This window comes from Oncorhynchus tshawytscha, linkage group LG16, assembly GCF_018296145.1.
Source record: "Oncorhynchus tshawytscha isolate Ot180627B linkage group LG16, Otsh_v2.0, whole genome shotgun sequence".
Lineage (NCBI taxonomy): Eukaryota > Metazoa > Chordata > Actinopteri > Salmoniformes > Salmonidae > Oncorhynchus > Oncorhynchus tshawytscha.
The window spans coordinates 54,874,403-54,894,718 of record NC_056444.1 but is presented as its reverse complement, the minus strand read 5'-3'; the positions used below and the strand labels follow the sequence as shown (position 1 = coordinate 54,894,718).

The window sequence follows — 20,316 nt, the reverse complement described above, 5'->3', positions numbered from 1 at the left end:
ACAGATACCGTGATGAGATCCTGAGGCCTATTGTTGTGCCATTCATCCGCCGCCATCACCACATGTTTCGGCATGATAATGCACAGCCCCACGTCGGAAAGATCTATAAACAATTCCTGGAAGCTGAAATGTCACAGTTCTTCCATGGCCTGCATACTCACCAGACATGTCACCCATTGAGCATGTTTGGGATGCACTGGGTTGACCAGTATGGCAGCGTGTTCCAGTTACCGCAAATATCCAGCAACTTCACATAGCCGTTGAAGAGTGGGACAACATTCCACAGGTCACAATCAACAGCCTGATGAACTCTATGCTAAGGAGATGTCACACTGCATGAGGCAAATGGTGGTCACACAAGATACTGACTGGTTTTCTCTTCCACGCCCCCACCTTATTTTGAAAGTGTCTCTGACCAACACATGCATATCTGTATTCCCAGTCATGTAAAATCCATAGATTAGGGCCTAAGGAATTTATTTAAATTGACTGATTCCTTTATAGGAACTGTAACTCTGTAAAATATTTAGAAATTGGTTGCATGTTGTTTTTTTTTTCAATGTATTTAGCTTATGTTGATTGTACTGGATTGTTTTTGGTATCTTTTAGTTGTCACTGTATTAGACTAAGCATAGGTGATTTTGATTATATTGAAATGTTAAAGCTGGAACAGTATAGGCAGCTCGTGTTTTCTTAGCGACTTGTGGTAGCCTAACTGCATGGTTCTAAATCAATAGTAGTTTAGTAGTCCAAAAATGTCTTAAACAGTAACTTGTTTGTTACATGCAATATGCTTTGTGGACTTAACAGGACAGATGTTGCTCTCCAGTTTTGTGATGAAACACAGGTGTGGTTGAATTTATTCTGCCACTCTGTCTTCTTATTGTCTCGGCCTTGGGCCTATATATATATATATATATATATATTATATATATTATGTGGTTGAATTTATTATATAATATATAATATAATATATATATCAACGCAAGGCTTGAACTAACAGGTTATAGGCAAACAACGATTTTAAAAATAAATTTTAAAAATCTTCCCAAACTCCACTACTGGGGTGTAGTAAGATATCTGATGGGCTGGATGACACTGTTCTCGTCAATTATCTATAAAAAAATTTAAAAAGTATACTTAAACTGGAAATCAACCAATCCTCCATTGTTAAGACAATGGAAAAATCATATACTTCATTATGTCAATATTGAAAGGGCGCGTGCGATGGAGAAGAACAAAGTAATGCAATTTGAGAATGTAGCAGAGACAGGTGAGAAAATGTGTCTGGGCGGGTATGATGTCGTTGATGTTTGTACCTCAGTATGTTGTCTGATTGTGTAAAAAAAAAGAGGGGAAACCTGCACACATGCCTCCGAGTCCTAGGCATTGCTCATACCTGAAAAATACTACATTGTTTGAGAACCATTTCCCAGTAGAGAGATATATTTGAAATGGTGTCAATACAACCAGAAACTGGTTGATACAGTATGACCTCATTATGACTTAATTTCAGCCAGTTTTGCCCATTGCATCCTCTCAAGCACTGGCTGCTGTTATTATGATTTTTAATTAAAACAAATAATGTACTTGCATTTGTTTCTGGAGTGTGTCCCGTCGTAATCATTTCGAGTTTCACAATGTTGGAAGATGTTGTCCCCTTTTTGTTCAGTCTCAGTGGAGGGAGGGAGCTGCTCTCTACCTCCCTCCGCTGAGACTGACCATTAGATTCAAGCACCTGTCAGACCAGTGGAGAATTGTTTTGGGCTGATAATATATTTTCAATCGTAAATTTTATGCTCACTCAGCTGTGCTTCAACAACTGCTCTATTACTGGTGTGATCATACCTCAAGTTTTGAAATATTATTTTGAAATGGTCTGAGAAGAACAACATTGGCAGGGCAATTCAAGCATATCCAATATGCAGTAATGTATTGGGCTAAACCTACTGTGTGCCTTGATTGGTTTATTTGTACCTCTGCCAGGCCAGCGAGGGCCTGGATTTTGCTGACACGTATGGCCGAGGGGTCATAATCACTGGCCTCCCGTTCCCACCCCGCATGGACCCCCGGGTCATTCTGAAGATGCAGTACCTGGATGAGATGTGCAGGAAGAAGACCCCCGGGGTGCAGGTATGGAGGAAGCCCCTTCGCTGAACCTCTGACTGATAAATCCTGTAATATATTAGGACTTCACTAATAGCTACCCTTACAGAAGTGAAGTTCATGTAAATTGTCAATTCACAACTTTTTTCACTAAAAGCAAAACAAAACATACTTTAAAACATGTTTTTGGCAAAGATGTTCATGCACTAAGGACATCTAGTTAATATTTGTGTTTCTCTGGCTTTCTGTGTGTGTCGGTAGTACCTGTCGGGGCAGAACTGGTATAGACAGCAGGCGTCCAGGGCAGTGAACCAAGCTATTGGAAGAGTCATTCGCCACCGTGATGACTACGGGGCTATCTTCTTGTGTGACCACAGGTCAGTATTGTAAGCTGGTCATTTCAGGTGATCATCAGGGGTGCATGCTGGTCATTTCAGGTGATCATCGGGAACAGTTGAAGTCGGAAGTTTACATACACTTAGGCTGGAGTCATTTAAAACCTTGTTTTTCAACCACTCAATAAACCACTCAATAAATTTTGCACACGCTTTTTCAGTTCTGCCCAAAAATGTTCTATAGGATTGAGGTCAGGGCTTTGTGATGGCCACTCCAATAACTTGACTTTGTTGTTCATAAGCCATTTTGCCACAACTTTGGAAGTATGCTTGGGATCATTGTCCATTTGGAAGACCCATTTGCGACCAAGCTTCAACTTCCTGACGGATGTCTTGAGATGTTGCTTCCATATATCCACATCATTTTCCTGCCTCATGATGCCATCCAATTTTTGAAGCTGCCACCCCCGTGCTTCACGGTTGGGATGGTGTTCCTCGGCTTGCAAGCCTCCCCCTTTTTCCTCCAAACATAACGATGGTCATTATGGCCAAACAGTTCTATTTTTGTTTCATCAGACCAGAGGACATTTCTCCAAAAAGTACGATCGTTGTACCCATGTGCAGTTTCAAACCGTAGTCTGGATTTTTTTATGCCAGTTTTGGAGCAGTGGCTTCTTCCTTGCTTGGGAAGTGCTTGGGTTGCATTTCAGGTTATGTCGATATAGAACTAATTTTGCTGTGGATATAGATACTTTTGTACCCGTTCCCTCCAGCATCTTCAAATTGTAGACCTCCACAAGTCTGGTGGTCCTTTGCTGCTGTTCTCGGGTTGATTTGAACTTTTCACACCAAAGTACGTTAATCTCTAGGAGACAGAACGCGTCTCCTTCCTTAGCGGTATGACTGCTGCATGGTCCCATGGTGTTTATACTTGCGTACTATTGTTTGTACAGATCAACATGGTACCTTCAGGCATTTGGAAATCGCTCCCAAGGATGAACCAGACTTGTGAAGGTCTCCAATTTGTTTTCTGAGGTCTTGGTTGATTTCTTTTGATTTTCCCATGATGTCAAGCAAAGAGCCACTGAGTTTGAAGGTAGGCCTTGAAATACATCCACAGGTACACCTCCAATTGACTCAAAGGTTGTCATTTAGCCTATCAGAAGCTTGTAAAGCCATGAAATCATTTTCTGAAATTTTCCAAGCTGTTTAAAGACACAGTCAACTTAGTGTATGTACACTTCTGACCCACTGGAATTGTGATACAGTGAATTATAAGTGAAATAATCTTTCTGTAAACAAGTGTTGGGAAAATTACTTGTGTCATGCACAAAGTAGATGTCCTAAACCGACTTGCAAAACTATAGTTTGTTAACAACAAATTTATGGAGTGGTTGAAAAACAAGTGTTAATGACTCCAACCCAAGTGTATGTTAACTTCTGACATCAACTGTATATTCAAGTAGGAGCAGATCAGCCTATATTCTTCAGGCAGTGTTGGTGACGGAACATGACGTGCCTCTAGAAATAGTGGTTGACATTGTAAACATCACATGACCGGGACATCAACTAGATTGTCCCATAGGATTCTAGTCATCATCCTTTGCCTGATAACTCCTACAGTACCAGTCAAACGTTTGGACACACCAACTCATTCCAGGGTTTTCCCTTTTTACTGTTTTCTACATTTTAGAATAATAGTGAAGATATAAAAACTATGAAGTAACACATGGAATCATGTAGTAACCAAAAAAGTGTTATAAAATGTATTTGTTTATTTGAGATTCTTTGAAGTAGCACCCTTTTCATTGATGACAGCTTTGCACAACTGGAATGCATTTCAATTAACAGGTCTGCCTTGTTAATTTGTTGAATTTCTTTCCTTAATGCGTTTGAGTCAATCAGTTGTGTTGTGACAAGGTAGGGTTGGTATACAGAAGATGGCCCTATTTGGTAAAAGTTTAAGTCCATATTATGGCAAGAACAGCTCATATACTCAGAGAAACAACAGTCCATCATTACTTTAAGACATGGTCAGTCAATCTTTGTGAGACGAAGCTTAGGTGAACGGATGATATCCACATTTGTGGTTCAAACCGTGAAGCATGGAGGAGGTGGTGTAATGGTGCTTTGCTGTTGACACTGTCAGTGATTTATTTTGAATTCAAGGCACGCTTAACCAGCATTGCTACCACAGCATCCTGCAGCGATTCGCCATCCTGTCTGGTTTAGACTTAGTGGGACTATCATTTGTTTTTCAACAGAACAATGACCCAACACACCACCAGGCTGTGTAAGGGCTATGTGACCAACAAGTAGAGTGATGGAGTGCTCCATCAGATGGCCTGGCCTCCACAATCACCTGACCTCAACCCAATTGAGATGAAGAGTGAAGGAAAAGCAGCCAACAAGTGCTCAGCATCTGTGGCAACTCCTTCAAGACCGTTGCAAAAGCATTCCAGGTGAAGCTGGTTGAGAGAATGCCAGGAGTGTGCAAAGCTGTCAAGGCAAAGGGTGCTACTTCAAAGAATCTCAAATATAACATATTTTGATTTGTTTAAAACTTTTTCAGTTACTACATGATTCCATATGTTATTTCATAGTTTTGATGTCTTCCCTATTATTGTACAATGTAGAAAATAGTAATAACTAAATTTAAACCCTTGAATGAGTAGGTGTGTCCAAACTTTTGACTGGTACTGTATAGTATGTGCAAGTCATCACTTTACACCATCAATATAAAATATTAATGCTTTTGTGATTTTAGGAATCACCAGCTATTATGTGGAAGTTGAAAACATCAGCTATCTCACCTATGTATGGGTAAGGTAGTGTTAGGTTCCAATTTTGAGTAAGTAACTCACGGACACTAGCGAAGCTTAACCAAGTTTAATTCTTCCCAAAGGGTCAGTATCGTCAGACCGACTCTTGAACAGTTTTGGTAACACTTTCTAATAACAGTCAGTAATAAACCAATTATAAGGCATTTAAGGTTTGCTCACCATTTCTCCCATTTGTAAATGTTAGTTTACAAGCTAGTTATTCACAACTTTTATTCATAAATAATTCATAAGATGTTTAATATAGGTCCTTTAAACTGTTTACTAATCATTAGTTAAGTGGTTTTGTGGTTCCTAATATAAAGTGAGGGCTATCTAGGCTATACTTTATAAATGTTTTGAGTGACCCGTGTAATTTCTCACAAAAAGATGGACATTGGTAGACATTCCAGCAGTGCCTGATGCTCTTTTAAGGTGTCAAAAGTGGCTTAAATCATATCAATGATAAAGAATAAGCAGTAGCTTACCAACCTTTTCCAATGTGGTAGTAATGAGTTATAAATGGTGAACAAACTGTTTGTAAATGCCTTAAATTATTTATTACTGAACGTTAGTGTTACCAGAGTTTTTCCTATCATGCAACTCTATAGTGTCCGTTGGCTATTTCCTCCAGGTTCAAAAGCACAGACGCACGTGCCCAGCTACCCTCATGGATAAGGCCCTACGTGCGCACTTACGACAACTTTGGAAATGTGGTCCGTGACGTGGCGCAGTTCTTCAGAGTTGCACAGAAACATGTAAGTGGGTTAAGCAGAAGAGTACATCTTGAGTGACTTTCTGACTGCTTGAGAGAGAAGCATTAAATTATACATTTGGAATGTACTGTAATAATAACCCTTAAAGGAAAGGTTCACCCATTTTGAATGGTTTTGTTTTTGTGCATCTGAGTAATGTTATATCAATGCCCTGGGTCATTTAAAAAACAACATGTATTTCACCTTTTTTTAATCAGGTAGGCTAGTTGAGAACAAGTTCTCATTTACAACTGCGACCTGGCCAAGATAAAGCAAAGCAGTGTGACACAAACAACAACACAGAGTTACACATAGAATAAACAAACACAGTCAATAATACAATAGAGAAAGTCTATATACAGTGTGTGCAAATGAGGTAGGATAAGGGGGGTGAGGCAATAAATAGGCCATAGTGGCAAAATTATTACAGTATGGCAAATTAAACACTGGGGTGATAGATGTGCAAAAGATGTGTGTGCAAGTGGCGGTACTGGGGTGCAAAGGAGCAAAATAAATAGCAATATGGTGATGAGGTAGTTGGATGGGCTATTTAGTAGTTTTTGATCTCAGCCCCTATTGAATACACAGTGAGATATGGGTTATTATGCACTTCCTAAGGCTTCCACTAGATGTCACCCGTCTTTAGAACGTTGTTTCAGGCTTCTACAGTGAAGGGGGGCCGGATGAGAGCTGTTTGACTAAGGGGTCTGGCAGCAGCCTCGTTCTCAGTCACGCGCATTTCACATGAGGTAGCTCTCGTTCCATTGCTTTTCTACAGACAATGGAATTGTCCGTTTGGAACATTATTCAACATTTATGATAAAAACATCCTAAAGATTGATTCTATACTTAGTTTGACAAGTTTCTTCGACCTGTAATATAACTTTTTGAACTTTTCGTCCGACTGGACCAAACGCCCTAACAAAAGAAGCTATTTGGACATAAATGATGGACAAAACAAACATTTATTGTGGAACTGCGATTCCTGGGAGTGCATTCTGATGAAGATCATCAAAGGTAAGTGAATATTTACAATGCTATTTTTGACTAATGTTGACTGCGCAACATGGCGGATATTTCTTTTGGCTGGTTTGAGCTCTGAGCGCGGTACTCAGATGATTCAGATTTTTTTTTAAAAATCTGACACAACATTAAGGAGAAGTGTATCTAAAGTTCTATGCATAACACTTGAATTTTCATCAACATTTATAATTAATATTTCTGTGAATTCATGTGGCTCTGCACTATCACCGCATGTTTTTAGAACTACTGAACTTAACGCGCCAGTGTAAAATTAGATTTTTTGAAATAAATATTCACTTTATCGAACAAAACATACATGTATTGTGTAACATGATGTCCTATGAGTGTCATCTGATGAAGATCATCAAAGATTAGTGATTAATTTGATCTCTTTGTGCTTTTTGTGACTCCTCTCTTCGGCTGGTAAAAAGGCTGGGTTTTTCTGTGGCTTAACATAATTGTTTGGAGCTTTCACTGTAAAGCATTTTTCAAATCAGACACTGGCTGGATTAACGAGAATTTTATCTTTAAGATGATGTAAAATACTTGTCTGTTTGAGAAATTAGATTTATGACATTTCTGTTGATTTGTATTTGGCGCCCTGCAATTTCATTGGCTGTTGGCGAGGGGTTCCGCTAGCGGAACGGGGTTCCCAGTCCTAGAAAGGTTAGTGTGAGTCTGGAAGGAGAGTTTACAGTCTAACCAGACACCTAGGTATTTTTAGTTGTCCACATATTCTAAGTCCCAACCGTCCAGAGTAGTGATGCTGGACGGGTGGGTAGGTGTGGGCAGCGGTCGGTTGAACAGCATGCATTTAGTTTTGCTTGCATTTAAGAGCAGTTGGAGGCCACGGAAGGAGAGTTGTATGGCATTGAAGCTCGTCTGGAGTTTAGTTAAGTGTCCAAAGAAGGGCCAGAAGTATACAGAATGGTGTCGTCTGCGTAGAGGTGGATCAGAGAATCACCAGCAGCGAGAGCGACATTATTGATGTATACAGAGAAGGAGTCGACCTGAGGATTGAACCCTGTTGGCACCCCAATAGAGACTGCCAGAGGTCCAGACAACAGGATTTGACACACTGAACTCTGTCAGAAAAGTAGTTGATGAACCAGGCTAGGCATTAATTTGAGAAACCAAGGCTGTTGAGTCTGCCGATAAAAATATGGTGATTGACCGAGTCGAAAGCCTTGGCCAGGTCGATGAATACAGCTGCACAGTATTGTCTCTATTCGATGGCGGTTATATCGTTTAGGACCTTGAGCATGGCTGAGGGGTGCACCCGTGAACAGCTTGGAAACCAGATTGCATAGTGGAGAAGGTACGGTGGGATTCTAAATGGTCGGTGATCTGTTTAGCTTGGCTTTCGAAGACCTTTAGAAAGGCAGGATAAGATAGATATAGGTCTGTAGCAGTTTGGGTCTAGAGTGTCTCCTCCTTTTGAAGAGGGGGATGACCACGCCAGCTTTCCAATCTTTGGGGATCTGACGATACGAAAGAGAGGTTGAACAAGCTAGTAATGGGGGTTGCAACAATTTCTCCATATAGGTTTAGGAAGAGAGGGTCCAGATTGTCTACCCCTGCTGATTTGTAGGGGTCCAGATTTTGCAGCTCTTTCAGAACATCAGCTATCTGGATTTGGGTGAAGGAGAAATGGGGGAGGCTTGGGCAAGTTGCAGTGAGGGGTGCAGGGCTGTTGACCGGGGTCGGGGTAGCCAGGTAGAAAGCACGGCCAGCCGTAGAAAAATGCTTATTGAAATGCTCAATTATCGCAGATTTATCGGTGGTGAGTGTTTCCTAGTTTAAAGCCATGGACTTTACTGTGTCCCAGAACTTTTTGGAGTTAGTGTTACAGGATGCAAATTTCTGCTTTGAAAAAGCTAGCTTTGCTTTCCTGACTGCCTGTGTATGTTGGTCCTAACTTCCCTGAAAATGTGCATATCGCGGGGGCTATTCGATGCTAATGCAGAACGCCACAGGATGTTTTTGTGTTGGTTAAGGGCAGTCAGGTCTGGAGTGATCCAAGGGCTATATCTGTTCCTGGTTCTACATTTTTTGAATGAGGCATGCTTATATACTTGCAGGCTTGTTTTCGAGTTGCTGTGCGTTTTGTTGCCAACCTATTTTGCTACCTGACAACTTTACGGTTTTCACTTTTTAATTACCGTTCATATATTTATAAATTTTTTCCTCAACTTTTTCACTCCGGACGCTTTATCTGGACACGATTCGTTGCCTAACGAGACGCAATCGTTAGGCAAGGGTAATTTCAGTGTAGGAAAAGATGAAACAGCGTCTGTGCCACCAGTAAGTACAGATGGTAGTATAAATCCCCTGGCACAGTCCCCGCAGCCGGACAACTTTCTCACGGTTTATGGAAGGAAATGCTGTAGGAACGCTCAACCGGTGTCGCTCATTCAGCCGACAGAAACTTTCAACCGGTTTTCCCCATTAACCTCTTAAGCCCACCCGACACGCAGACGTCTCATCTAGCCATCAGCAAATGCAAATGCGCTACGCCAAATGCTAATAGCACTCGTTAAAACTCAAACATTCATTAAAACAAACATGCAGGGTACTGAATTAAAGCTACACTCGTTGTGAATCTAGCCAACAAGTCAGATTATTAAAATGCTTTTCGGCGAAAGCATGAGAAGCTATTATCTGATAGCGTGCAACACCCCGAAATGCCTGAAGGCGACGTAAACAAAATAATTAGCGTAGCCGGCGCTACACAAATAGCAGAAATAAAATATAAAACATTCATTACCTTTGACGAGCTTCTTTGTTGGCACTCCTATATGTCCCATAAACATCACTATTGGGTCTTTTTTTCGATTAAATCGGTCCATATATACCCAAAATATCCATCTATGGAAACTGTGATTCAGAAAAAAAAACGCAATGTCATTTTTTAAAATTAAAAACGTTGACGATAAACTTTCACAAAACACTTCGAAATACTTTTGTAATCCAACTTTAGGTATTAGTAAACGTTAATAATCTATGAAATTGATCACGGGGCGATGTGTATTCAATAGCTCCACGTCTTCAAATCATGTTCGGAAATCTCTCTTCCAAAAAATGGGCTCTCTCTAACTCGTTTGACCAAGAAACAACGTCCAGGCAATTGACAAGACTGGCGACATCGTGTGGAAGCTGTAGGACTTGCAATCTCAGCCCCATTTAATTTGGTGTCCCATAGACAATACATGCAAGTGGCGCATTGATATTTTTTCCAGTTTTCAGTGATCAGTTTTTCTTGCGCTTTTCGATGAAACACACGCTCTGTTATAGTCACAGCGGTGATTTAACCAGTTTTAGAAACGTGAGAGTGTTTTCTATCCACACATACTAATCATATGCATATACTATATTCCTGGCATGAGTAGCAGGACGCTGAAATGTTGCGCGATTTTTAACAGAATGTTCGAAAAAGTAGGGGGTAGGCTTAACAGGTTTTAAGCAGCGGGTCGGCGTCAGAGGCCGAGTCTTCTCTGGTCTCTACTCCTCCCGTTACGGGGTATGAGACGCCGAAGCTTCCCACCATTTAGCTCTGACAAATTGAAAACTCCAGTCATTGGCGACTCCATTACCCGCAGTATTAGACTTAAAACGAATCATCCAGCGATCATACACTGTTTACCAGGGGGCAGGGCTACCGGCGTTAAGGCTAATCTGAAGATGGTGCTGGCTAAAGCTAAAACTGGCGAGTGTAGAGAGTATAGGGAATTGTTATAAATTCACAGACAACACAAAGATTCCTTGATGTCCATCCAGATTCCCTCTGTCTACCCAAGGACACCAGAGGACAAAAATCAGTTAACCACCTAACTGAGGAACTCAATTTAACCTTGCGCAATACCCTAGATGCAGTTGCACCCCTAAAAACTAAAAACATTTCTCATAAGAAACTAGCTCCCTGGTACACAGAAAATACCCAAGCTCTGAAGCAAGCTTCCAGAAAATTGGAACGGAAATGGCGCCACACCAAACTGGAAGTCTTCCGACTAGCTTGGAAAGACAGTACCGTGCAGTACCGAAGAGCCCTTACTGCTGCTCGATCATCCTATTTTTCTAACTTAATTGTGGAAAATAAGAACAATCCGAAATTCCTTTATGATACTGTCGCAAAGCTAACTAAAAAGCAGCAATCCCCAAGAGAGGATGTCTTTCACTTTAGTAGTGATAAATTCATGAACTTCTTTGAGGAAAAGATTATGATTATTAGAAAGCAAATTACGGACTCCTCTTTAAATCTGCGTATTCCTCCAAACCTCAGTTGTCCTGAGTCTGCACAACTCTGCCAGGACCTAGGATCAAGAGAGACGCTCAAGTGTTTTAGTAATATATCTCTTGACACAATGATGAAAATAATCATGGCCTCTAAACCTTCAAGCTGCATACTGGACCCTATTCCTACTGAAAGAGCTGCTTCCTGTGCTTGGCCCTCCTATGTTGAACATAATAAACGTCTCTCTATCCACCGGATGTGTACCAAACTCACTAAAAGTGGCAGTAATAAAGCCTCTCTTGAAAAAGCCAAACCTTGACCCAGAAAATATAAAAAACTATCGGCCTATATCGAATCTTCCATTCCTCTCAAAATTTTTAGAGAAGGCTGTTGCGCAGCAACTCACTGCCTTCCTGAAGACAAACAATGTATACGAAATGCTTCAGTCTGGTTTTAGACCCCATCATAGCACTGAGACGGCACTTGTGAAGGTGGTAAATGACATTTTAATGGCATCGGACCGAGGCTCTGCATCTGTCCTCGTGCTCCTAGACCTTAGTGCTGCTTTTGATACCATCGATCACCACATTCTTTTGGAGAGATTGGAAACCCAAATTGGTCTACACGGACAAGTTCTGGCCTGGTTTAGATCTTATCTGTCAAAGATATCAGTTTGTCTCTGTGAATGGTTTGTCCTCTGACAAATCAACTGTAAATTTCGGTGTTCCTCAAGGTTCCGTTTTAGGACAACTATTGTTTTCACTATATTTTACCTCTTGGGGATGTTATTCGAAAACATAATGTTAACTTTCACTGCTATGCGGATGACACACAGCTGTACATTTCAATGAAACATGGTGAAGCCCCAAAATTGCCCTCGCTAGAAGCATGCGTTTCAGACATAAGGAAGTGGATGGCTGCAAACTTTCTACTATTAAACTCGGACAAAACAGAGATGCTTGTTCTAGGTCCCAAGAAACAAAGAGATCTTCTGTTGAATCTGACAATTAATCTTAATGGTTGTACAGTCGTCTCAAATAAAACTGTGAAGGACCTCGGCGTTACTCTGGACCCTGATCTCTCTTTTGAAGAACATATCAAGACCATTTCAAGGACAGCTTTTTTCCATCTACGTAACATTGCAAAAATCAAACTTTCTGTCCAAAAATGATGCAGAAAAATTAATCCATGCTTTTGTCACTTCTAGGTTAGACTACTGCAATGCTCTACTTTCTGGCTACCCGGATAAAGCACTAAATAAACTTCAGTTAGTGCTAAATACGGCTGCTAGAATCTTGACTAGAACCCAAAAATTTGATCATATTACTCCAGTGCTAGCCTCTCTACACTGGCTTCCTGTCAAAGCAAGGGCTGATTTCAAGGTTTTACTGCTAACCTACAAAGCATTACATGGGCTTGCTCCTACCTATCTCTCTGATTTGGTCCTGCCGTACATACCTACACGTACGCTACGGTCACAAGACGCAGGCCTCCTAATTGTCCCTAGAATTTCTAAGCAAACAGCTGGAGGCAGGGCTTTCTCCTATAGAGCTCCATTTTTATGGAACGGTCTGCCTACCCATGTCAGAGACGCAAACTTGGTCTCAACCTTTAAGTCTTTACTGAAGACTCTTCAGTGGGTCATATGATTGAGTGTAGTCTGGCCCAGGAGTGGGAAGGTGAACGAAAAGGCTCTGGAGCAACGAACCGCCCTTGCTGTCTCTGCCTTGCCGGTTCCCCTCTTTCCACTGGGATTCTCTGCATCTAACCCTATTACAGGGGCTGAGTCACTGGCTTACTGGGGCTCTCTCATGCCGTCCCTGGAAGGGGTGCGTCACCTGAGTGGGTTGATTCACTGTTGTGGTCATCCTGTCTGGGTTGGCGCCCCCCCATTGGGTTGTGCCGTGGCGGAGATCTTTGTGGGCTATACTCAGCCTTGTCTCAGGATGGTAAGTTGGTGGTTGAAGATATCCCTCTAGTGGTGTGGGGGCTGTGCTTTGGCAAAGTGGGTGGGGTTATATCCTTCCTGTTTGGCCCTGTCCGGGGGTGTCCTCGGATGGGGCCACAGTGACTCCTGACCCCTCCTGTCTCAGCCTCCAGTATTTATGCTGCAGTAGTTTATGTGTCGGGGGCTAGGGTCAGTTTGTTATATCTGGAGTACTTCTCCTGTCCTATTCGGTGTCCTGTGTGAATCTAAGTGTGCGTTCTCTAATTCTCTCCTTCTCTCTTTCTTTCACTCTCTCGGAGGACCTGAGCCCTAGGACCATGCCCCAGGACTACCTGACATGATGACTCCTTGCTGTCCCCAGTCCACCTGGCCATGCTGCTGCTCCAGTTTCAACTGTTCTGCCTTATTATTATTTGACCACGCTGGTCATTTATGAACATTTGAACATCTTGGCCATGTTCTGTTATAATCTCCACCCAGCACAGCCAGAAGAGGACTGGCCACCCCACATAGCCTGGTTCCTCTCTAGGTTTCTTCCTAGGTTTTGGCCTTTCTAGGGAGTTTTTCCTAGCCACCGTGCTTCTACACCTGCATTGCTTGCTGTTTGGGGTTTTAGGCTGGGTTTCTGTACAGCACTTTGAGATATCAGCTGATGTACGAAGGGCTATATAAATAAATACATTTGATTTGATTTATTTAAGATGGTGAGGAAAGCACTTTTAAAGAACAACCAGGCGTCCTCTACTGACAGAATGAGGTCAAAATCCTTCCAGGATACCCGGGCCAGGTCGATTAGAAAGGCCTGCTCGCTGAAGGGTTTTAGGGAGTGTTTGACAGTGATGAGGGGTGGTCGCTTGAAGGCAGACCCAGGCAATGAGGCAGTGATCGCTGAGATCCTGGTTGAAGACAGCAGAGGTGTATTTAGAGGGCAGGTTGGTTAGGATGATATCTATGATGGTGCCTGTGTTTACGGATTTGGGGTTGTACCTGGTGAGTTCATTTGTAATTTGTGTGAGATTGAGAGCATCAAGTTTAGATTGTAGGCTGGCCGGGGTGTTAAGCATGTCCCAGTTTTGGTCACCTAGCAGCACGAGCTCTGAAGATGGATGGAGGGCAATCAATTCGCATATGGTGTCCAGGGCACATCTGGAGGCAGATGATGTTCTATAGCAAGCGGCAATGGTAAGAGACTTGTTTCTGGAGAGGTGGATTTTTAAAAGTAGAAGCTCAAATTGTTTGGGCACAGACCTGGATAGTAAGACAGAACTCTGCAGGTTATCCCTGCAGTAGTTTGCAACTCCGCCCCCTTTGGCAGTTCTATCTTGTTCGAAAATGTTATAGTTAGGGATGGAAATTTCAGAGTTTTTGGTGGTCTTCCTAAGCCAGGATTCAGACATGGCTAGAACATCCGGGTTGGCAGAGTGTTCTAGGGCAGTGAATAAAACAAACATTAGAGGAGGCCTCTAATGTTAACATGCATGAAACCAAGGCTTTTACAGTTGCAGAACTCAACAAATGAGAGCGCCTGGGGAATGGGAGTGGAACTAGGCACTGCAGGGCCTGGATTAACCTCCACATCACCAGAGGAGGAGGAGTAGGATCAGGGTACGGCTAAACACTAAAAGAAGTGAACCTCTAGTACGTTAAGAACAGAGTAAAAGGAGTAGATTTCTGGGCACAGTGGAACGGATTCAAGGGATAATATACAGTCAAGGCTATGGTAGGATGTGAATACAGTGGGGCTAAACCTGTGCATAGAGTGACGATGAAAGAGAGTCTCTAGGAATATAATTTAAACCAGGTGATGTCAGTGCAAGTGTGGGAGGTGGAACTAAAGTGTTAACTAAGGCGTATTGAGCAGAGCTAGAGGCTCTACAGTGAAATAAGGCAATATTTACTAACCAAAACAGCAATGGACAAGGCATATTGACGTTAGGGAGAGGCATGCGTAGCAGAGTGATCATAGGAGTCCAGTGCGTGGCTTCAGGCAGCTAGCGGGCCGGGGCTAGCAAGCTAGCAGAAGGGCCTTTTAGGGACGTCGCGACAGAAGAAAGTCTGTTGTGGCCCCCTCGTGCTGTTACGTCGGCAGACCAGGTCCAATGGGCTTCTTAAGCTAACAGTCCAATGTGCTCTAGACAGCTAGCAGGCTTACGGATAGGCGGGACGTCGCAACGGAGGAGCCAGTTGAGAGACCCCCTCGGGCGAATCACGTCAGTAGTCCAGTCGTGATGGGTCGGTGGGGGTCCAGGCCAGTCGGCAAAATAGGTATTGAAGCCCAAGGAGTGGCTGATGGGCCTAGCAGATGAGCATAGCAAGGCTAGCTCCAGGCCAATTGATTCTTGCTTCGGGACAGAGACGTTAGCCAGGAGTGGCCACTCAGATAGCAGCTTCCTAGCTGCGATGATCCAGGGGGGAACCATTTCATGTTTTCATGTGTATCTGAGTTATTGGCGTTCAAGCAGCAGCACTGTGATAGTTGCTCTCATTACACTGGAAATGAATAGGAATACGACTTATAGATCGCGAAATTTCTTTCATACATGTTAGATTTCAGTACTGGCCGACATTGCAACTCGGGAGGATGTCTTCTCTCTTACGATATTCCTTCCTTAAGAAATGTGTAATTTAACGGAGGGTCTAGCACATTTTTCCTATTTGTCTGCCTTTTTAGTCCAGGGTACGTTGCATGGTGCCGTTGCCAGATATATTATAGAAAGGAGATATGAATCCAATGAATGGAGGAACGTACAGTGCATTTGTAAAGTATTTAGACCCCTTGACTTTCTCCACATTTTGTCACTCTACAGCCTTATTCTAAAATGGATTAAATTGTTTTTCCCCCTCATTAATCTGCGCACACTATCCCATAATGGAATTTTGCACATTTTATTAAAAATAAAAACCTGAAATATCACATTTACATAAGTATTCAGACTCTTTACTCAGTGCTTTGTTGAAGTACCTTTGGCAAAGATTATAGCCTCGAGCCTTGGCATGATTGATGGAGTGCTGCGGAGATGGTTGTCCTTCTGAAAGGTTCTCCGGTTCTCCACAGAGGAGGTCTGTCAGAGTGGTCATTGGGTTCTTGGTCTCCTCCCTGACCAAGGCCCTTCTCCCCCGATTGCCCCATTTGGCCGGGTGGCCAGCTCTAGGAAGAGTCTTGGTGGTTCCAAACTTCTTCCATTTAAGTATGATGGAGGCCACTGTGTTCTTGGACTTTCAATGCTGCAGAAATGTGATGTACCCTTCCCCAGAAATAAACCATTTAATTCATTTTAGGATAAGGCTGTAACAAAATTTGGAATAAGTCAAGGGGTCTGAATACTTTCCGAATGCACTGCATAACGTCCCACCCAGCAGACTGTCGAACAATTGCGCTCACGTTGTCATACTGCGTCATGTGGTTGCTAAGCTAATCGTCACACAATCCCTTTAAGTCTGTGTATATTTCGAGAAACGTGCCTATTTCCCTTTTAAGTACGTATTGTCATGATTCCAAAGCTATAACATTAACATATTACAAGTTAATTTGTTTTAAAGATTTGTAACATTGTACTTCTTGTTGATGAAATTCGTGCTAATGTTAAGTTTTTGAGCTAGTGCCCAATAGACTCTTTGAAGGAGAGTGCTCCATGTCCCAGAATCATCCAGAATGCGCTGCGCAACCCATTGACGCAGCATGGGCAACATTAAACTGCAGATACTTGTATGCAAATAAAAAATTGCACTGTAAAGTAGGAGTTGTGTTCTGATATTATGGGGGGGTTCCTGATTAATTTGCCATCTCAACAGGGGTCCCAGACACAAACTGGTTTGGGAACCCCTGGCTGAATGTTTTGGCACTTATTTCTTCTAAAAAATTGTTGAAATTGAAACATTTCTTTTGGTCTCCACACACAATTTGAACCATTTTTAGTTTTTGGTCAAAATTCTGAAAAGAAAAACAAATGGCATGGACAAAATGATTAGCACAGAAGAGCTTTGCACGGTCTTTGGTTTGTACGGTCTTTGGCCAAGATACCTGACATGCTTTTCGTAGCCATCAGCTTGCTGCACCTTCTACTGGTGGTTTTGCTAGGCCAATCAGTGTTTTGCTAGGCCTCTCAGTGTTTATTCTTGAACCATTCCTGTGTGCTTTTTGATGTTTGCGGTCGTTGTCCTGCTGCAAGACCCACCACCTTCAAGGGATGCCCTGTTTTTGGAGACTGGGTTGAATAGTGGACTCAAACACCTTGATAATCTGCTGATTTCATGACGCCTTGCACATGTTAAAGGCCTCCGGTGCTGGCGGCAAAGCAACCCCACAGCATTATCAAACCTCCCCCATGTTTCTTGAATCTTGTTTTCTAAATTAAAATTGTAAACTTAAAGTTTCAAAAACAAAAATGTTTCTGCAATGTTGAGAATCCACATAACTCTGTGTGTGTGTGTGTTATTTTAAAAATGTGCAAGGGTGCCAATACATTTGGCTGGAAATGTACATCTTTCCTCAGAACTATAACCAAGATTTTTCGTCAGAACTGAAGCCTACATGTAGCCTTTCCTCAGAACAGGGAGTCAATCTCCCTCGATTACACTGTGGGTAGTGTCAATGGGTGATTCAGAGTTGCACAACTGGGGATGAAACTTATTTTTCTCCATTTGGTTTTGTTTTTTCACTGCAGATGTGAGAATTCTGACCTTAATCTTGACCTCTGAACTCTTTGACTGTTCCAATGTCCCAGAGGCCTCCTCCAGAGAAGAAGCCTGCAAAGGGGAGTTGTGGTGGGGCGGTACACTCTGCAGATGCCCAGTGTGTCAGCGCTGGACCCTGCCACTCCTCCGAGAGCTCCACCAAGGGAGGTTTCGCCCAGAAGGCCAAAGTTCTGGACTCCCACGTGCCCAGTCTGAAGAGGCGACGGCTGAGTGAGTATCTACACCGCACATACAGTGGCACCAAGCATGGTTTAAGTGAACGTTTTAGTTGCTTAAAAATATGTCTCCTTAGGCTTTTGCTTCTCATCAGTTCTCTGTCTTGTGCAGATCTGCGTTAAATACCTATAAAGTACTATTTGAGGTGTACTTAACGCTTCCTGCGGCTGGGGTACAGGTTAGTCATGGTAATTTGTCCATGTAGTCACTTTAGCCCTACCTACATGTACAAATTACCACAACTAACCTGTACCCCTGCACGTTGACTTGGTACTGGTACCCCCTTCATATAGCCTCGTTATTATTTTGTGTTTGAATTTTTTTCTTTCGTTTAATTAGTAAATATTTTAACTTTCTTGAACTGCATTGTTGGTTAATAGCTTGTAAGTAAGCATTTCACGGTAAGGTCTATATATAACATCCGGCGCCGACATAGATGGCCACCTCGCTTCGCATTCTCAGGAAACTATGCAGTATTTAGTTTTTTTATGTATTATTTCTTACATTGTTACCTCAGGAAATCTAAAGTTTTATTACATACAGCCGGGAGGAACTATTGGATATAAGAGCAACGTCAACTTACCAACATTACGACTAGGAATACGACTTTCCCGAAGCAGATCCTCTGTTTGGGCCACCACCCAGGAAAATGGATCGGATCCCAGCCAGCAACCCAAAATTACGGCGCCGCAGGAGGGGCAGAAGAAGCGGTCTTCTGGTCAGGCTCCGTAGACAGACACATCGCGCACTGCTTCCGAGTTTACTACTCGCCAACGTCCAGTCTCTTGACAACAAGGTAGAAGAAATCCGAGCAAGGGTTGCCTTCCAGAGAGACATCAGAGATTGTAACTTTCTTTGTTTCACGGAAATGTGGCTCACTCGAGACACGCTATTGGAGTCGGTACAGCCACCTGGTTTCTTCACGCATCGCACCAACAGAAACAAACATCTCTCTGGTAAGAAGAAGGGCGGGGGTATGCCTTATGATTAACGAGACGTGTTGTGATCATAACAACATACAGGAACTCAAGTCCTTTTGCTCACCTGACCTAGAATTCCTTACAATCAAATGTCGACCGCATTATCTTCCAAGAGAATTCTCTTCGATTATAATAAAATCCGTATATATCCCCCCCAAGCAGACACATCAATGGCCCTGAATGAACTTCATTGGACACTATGTAAACTGGAAACCACATATCCTGAGGCTGCATTCATTGTAGCTGGGGATTTTAACGAGGCTAATCTGAAAACAAGACTCTAAATTTTATCTGCATATCGAATGCGCTACCCGGGCGGAAAAAATCCTGGACCATTGTTACTCAAACTTCCGCGATGCATACAAAGCCCTGCTCCGCCCTCCTTTCGGAAAATCTGACCACTACTCAATTTTGTTGCTCCTAGCCTATAGACAGAAACTAAAACAGGAAACGCCCGTGCTCAGGTCTGTTCAATGCTGGTCCGACCAATCTGATTCCACCCTTCAAGATTGTTTCGATCACGTGGACTTGATGAATTGATTGATGGATCAGAATACTCTGATTCGGTGAGCGAGTTTATTAGCAAGTGCATCGGTGATGTTGTACACACAGCAACTATTAAAACCTTCCCCAACCAGAAACCGTGGATTGATGGCAGCATTCGTGCAAAACTGAAAGCGCGAACCACTGCTTTTAATCAAGGCAAGTCGACCGGAAACCTGACCGAATACAAACAATGTAGCTATTCCCTCCGCAAGGCAATCAAACAAGCTAAGCGTCTAGAGTATAGAGACAAAGTAGAGTTGAAATTCAAGGGCTCAGACACGAGAGCTATGTGGCAGGGTCTACAGTCAATCACGGACTACAAACAGAAAACCAGCCCCGTCGCGGACCACGATGTCCTGCTCCCAGACAAACTAAAAAACTTCTTTGCTTGCTTTGAGGACAATACAGTGCCAACGACACGGCCCGCTACCAGAAACCTGCCGACTCTCCTTCACCGCAGCCAACTTAGAAAGCTAAGGTAACTGAGCTAAGGTAACTGAGGTAAATGACTATCGCCCCATAGCACTCACCTCCATCATCATGAAGTGCTTTGAGAGACTAGTCAAGGATCATATCACCACCCTACCTGATACCCTAGACCCACTCCAATTTACTTACCGCCCCAATAGGTCCACTGACGACGCAATCACACCGCACACTGC

The 20,316-nt window shown here is 42.7% G+C and overlaps 1 protein-coding gene across 4 annotated transcripts in view; it reads left to right on the top strand.

The window, feature by feature from the left end:
* rtel1 (regulator of telomere elongation helicase 1) overlaps nt 1-20,316 on the top strand; it is a 58,999-nt gene that overhangs the window by 23,859 nt on the left and 14,824 nt on the right. For all 4 annotated transcript variants that reach the window (XR_006079078.1, XM_024375443.2, XM_024375441.2 and 1 more), the window contains 4 exons: nt 1,987-2,133; nt 2,368-2,483; nt 5,895-6,018; nt 17,942-18,122. Coding sequence is in view for 3 of the 4 variants with exons in the window: in XM_024375443.2 (XP_024231211.1) it covers nt 1,987-2,133; nt 2,368-2,483; nt 5,895-6,018; nt 17,942-18,122 (568 nt within the window). In the remaining variant the exon portion in view is untranslated. The remainder of the gene's footprint in view (nt 1-1,986; nt 2,134-2,367; nt 2,484-5,894; nt 6,019-17,941; nt 18,123-20,316) is intronic.